This window comes from Octopus bimaculoides, chromosome 7 (assembly GCF_001194135.2).
Source record: "Octopus bimaculoides isolate UCB-OBI-ISO-001 chromosome 7, ASM119413v2, whole genome shotgun sequence".
NCBI classification, from domain to species: Eukaryota; Metazoa; Mollusca; class Cephalopoda; order Octopoda; family Octopodidae; genus Octopus; species Octopus bimaculoides.
In genome coordinates, this window is record NC_068987.1 from 72345681 (window position 1) to 72349208 (window position 3528).

The 3528-nt window shown below is 35.5% G+C and overlaps 1 protein-coding gene across 2 annotated transcripts in view; it reads right to left on the reverse strand.

Annotated features, from left to right (window-relative positions):
* Positions 1 to 3528, reverse strand: part of LOC106880706 (uncharacterized) — a 147996-nt gene that overhangs the window by 22492 nt on the left and 121976 nt on the right. The window contains exon 1 of one of the 2 annotated variants that reach the window (XM_014930781.2): positions 2098 to 2632. The exons of the other annotated variant lie outside the window; for it this stretch is intronic. Within the exon in view, the coding sequence (XP_014786267.1) occupies positions 2098 to 2224 (127 nt within the window). The 5' untranslated portion in view covers positions 2225 to 2632. Of the gene's footprint in view, positions 1 to 2097; positions 2633 to 3528 lie in introns of those variants that run through there. 2 annotated transcript variants of the gene reach the window in all.

The following is a 3528-nucleotide window of genomic DNA, read 5'->3' on the forward strand; positions in this document are numbered from 1 at the left end:
GAGAGAGAGAAAGAGAGAGAGAGAGAGAGAGAGAGAGAGAGAGAGAAAGAGAGAGAGAGGACCTATTAGCCTTGTCAAAGACATAACAACCTTTCCATTGCTGGTGTCATAAAATATATCCAGGACACTTCAAAAAGTGTTTGGTGTTACGGAGGGCATCAAAACTTTATCAAAATGGTATGTGTGAGCAAGACATGGTCCTCTGAACCATCTAGGAGGGCAGTAAGCCTCGATCAGAACTGATGGGGAATCTGTCCAACCCATGCTAACATGAAAAGCCGACATAACAGGATGATTATACTCACTCACACACATATACCATATTTTTCAGCATACAAGTCAAATTTTTCAGACCAGTATTTACAGCCCAAAAAGGTAGAGCAACTTATACACCAAGAGAACTTGAAAGAGCAAATGCACAGAAGGATTTGGAAAGATAGTTGAATGTTAAAATTGCACGTTTACACTATATAACTACATTGACTTGTATGCTGGAAAATATACCTTATATATTAACTACTTATCTACAAATATATACTTCACATGATGCACTAATTGCCCCAAGTGAGCACATAGAAATTCCTTTGATGGTGTAGCAGCTGGAAAAAGAAATCTCAAAAATATCATTTGTATATTCATTTATATTTATCTATGTGCCCAGTAGTTCACATAAATGACTGGCTGTACAAAGATCATGAGTTCAAATCTAATGCAGGTATTTCATTATTCATCATCATCATCATTTAACGTCCGCTTTCCATGCTGGCATGGGTTGGACGGTTTGACTGGGGACTGGTGAGCCAGATGGCTGCAACAGGCTCCAATCTGATCTGGCAACATTTCTACAGCTGGATGCCCTTCCTAACGCCAACCACTCAGTGAGTGTAGTGGGTGCTTTTACGTGCCACTGGCATGAGGGCCAGTCAGGCGGTACTGGCAATGGCCACACTCAAATGGTGTTTTTATGTGTCACCTGCAGCGGCATTAACAATGCTCTCGCTCGAATGTTGTTGTCCACGTACCACCAGCACAAGTGCCAGTAAGGCGACGCTGGTAACGATCACGCTCGAATGGTGCTTTTTACGTGCCACCAGCATGGGGGTCAGTCAGCAGCCCTGGCAACGATCCCGCTCGGATCGTGCTCTTAGCGCTCCACGGGATGCCAGTCATGCGGTGCTGTCATTGAATTTGATTTCACTTGCCTCAACAGGTCTTATTTATTATTCTATATAATAATGAAACAGAAATAGATAAGAATGTCATAGAGAATACTCTTTCTTACAGGTTTGTTATCAGTGAGCCTAAAAAAATATGACATACACCCCACCCACATATATATACTCACTCACACACACACATACATATACATACACATACACACACACACACACATAGCATGTGTATCTTGGTTTTTTAAATAGATATACTGTAACCCTTTAGGTCATAAGGAGCAACTAGAAGAATTGACATCAAGAAGGGAATCCAGCCATGAAGCTCTGTCAAAAATAGCCAGTATAACTGAAGGTAGCTTAAAAAAGGTAGCTGTAAAAATGACATTAATAATAATGACATGTGTATCTGCATACATGCACTCACACAAATATATACACATATATGCACATACATATATACACATACATTTACATTTCTTACATGCATGTATACATATGTACACACACCCATATATATTTCATGTGTGTATATGTGTGCATGTGGATATGTATGTAAACACATAAACACACACACAGTCAAATATGCACTCACACATATATACAAATGCACACACTTTATATAAATGAGTGGCTGTCAACCATTTTTTACCTATAGACTCCTTTGATTCCTATTTTATTCAGATGAACCCCCCCATAGCCATTTGATAAAAAAGATCTTATTATATTTTTATAATTAAATATTATTTGGAATTGTATAAAAAATGTTAAAATATTTTGTGTATTGTGGAAGTACGACCAATTCATTCCACATAAATTTTAGTGGCAAAATCTTTTCTGGGACCCCAAGGATCATATGGACCCCAGTTGAGAACCATTGATATAAAGAATACTAAATAACGAAGGCAATAAAATACATAAAATTTACCTCTCATTAATAGAAGATCAATCGTATATGGCTTGTAGAAGCCAATCTTAGATGTTATCCATGAATATTCGGTAAAAGCATCAGTACTGCTGTTAAGTACTAACTGTGATTGAGAACGGTTCCTCATTGCTGCTCAGTAAATGAGCGACTTCACGTAGAAATGGATCATAAAGTGAAATACAAACTAGATTATGACGAACATTACTAAAACCACTACTACTATTACTACTGCTACTACTGCTACTACTACTACTACTACTACTACTACTACTACTACTACTACAATACAGGAACAAATGTATGAGGAAACCACTTTAAATGTTGAAGTTTGACCAAAAATTTTAACGTAAGAATGACTGTTTAGGCAAAACTAGGTGTGTATATGTATTGTATTGAATATGTATATATATGAATGTAAGTAGGTAGGTGTATAAATCTGTCACATAATGCTTGGGTAGTTCAATCATAGATGTTATTTACAATGTGTATAGAACATACCATATTTTTTTTTCTTTTTCCTCCCCCAGGTCACATGGTTATCAACATGATTTTATTGAGTTAGATTAACAACAGTAGTGGTGGTGGTAGTAGTTGATGGTGTTAACATGGGGTGAAACTAAAATTCACCTACACACCTTTTGAAATAGAGAGAAATGTTAGTGTGTGTGTGTGTGTGTGTGTATACTTTCCATAGGCCTACATCTAGAGCAATTGCACTTACATACATAAGGTTTTATAATGAATTCTTTGGTATAAATATATGTATAGCTTGATTTTCATTAGGTATACACCCACATATGTGCACTCATCACACATACATACATATATAAGCATACATATACACACAAACTGTATATGTGTGTGTGTGTATGTGTGTGTGTTTATATATATATATATATATAGAAAGAGGGAAAGAGAGAGAGAGAATGGGTGGGGATGGGTACACATTTTAAAAATGAAATCAAGTTCTCTTTAATTGTCTGTAGTCAGAAAAAAGTTTCTAAACAGACAAAACATCAAGGTCTTTTGTGATTTAAAATAAAACAAGTGACGACAACAAGAACAACATCAACAAAACGAAGGAAACAGGTTTAGTTAGTTAAAGAGTGGAGAAAATTAAAGTTGTATAAAAGTCTGATACACAAAAGGGATATTTAGATATATTCTGTGTGTAAGACCGCCACAAGTCCATCTGTGTGTAATTTGGTACAATATAAACTAATAAACCTGAATGACAACATAGACAGCTGAATATGTATGTATGTGTGTGTGTGTGTGTGTGTGTATACAAATGTGTACAAATATACATACGTATATACACATACATACATGGTATATATGTGTATAGAATATACGTGTTTGAGAAAGTGTATGTATGTGTAATTGTAACATTATATATATATATATATATATATATATATATATATATAT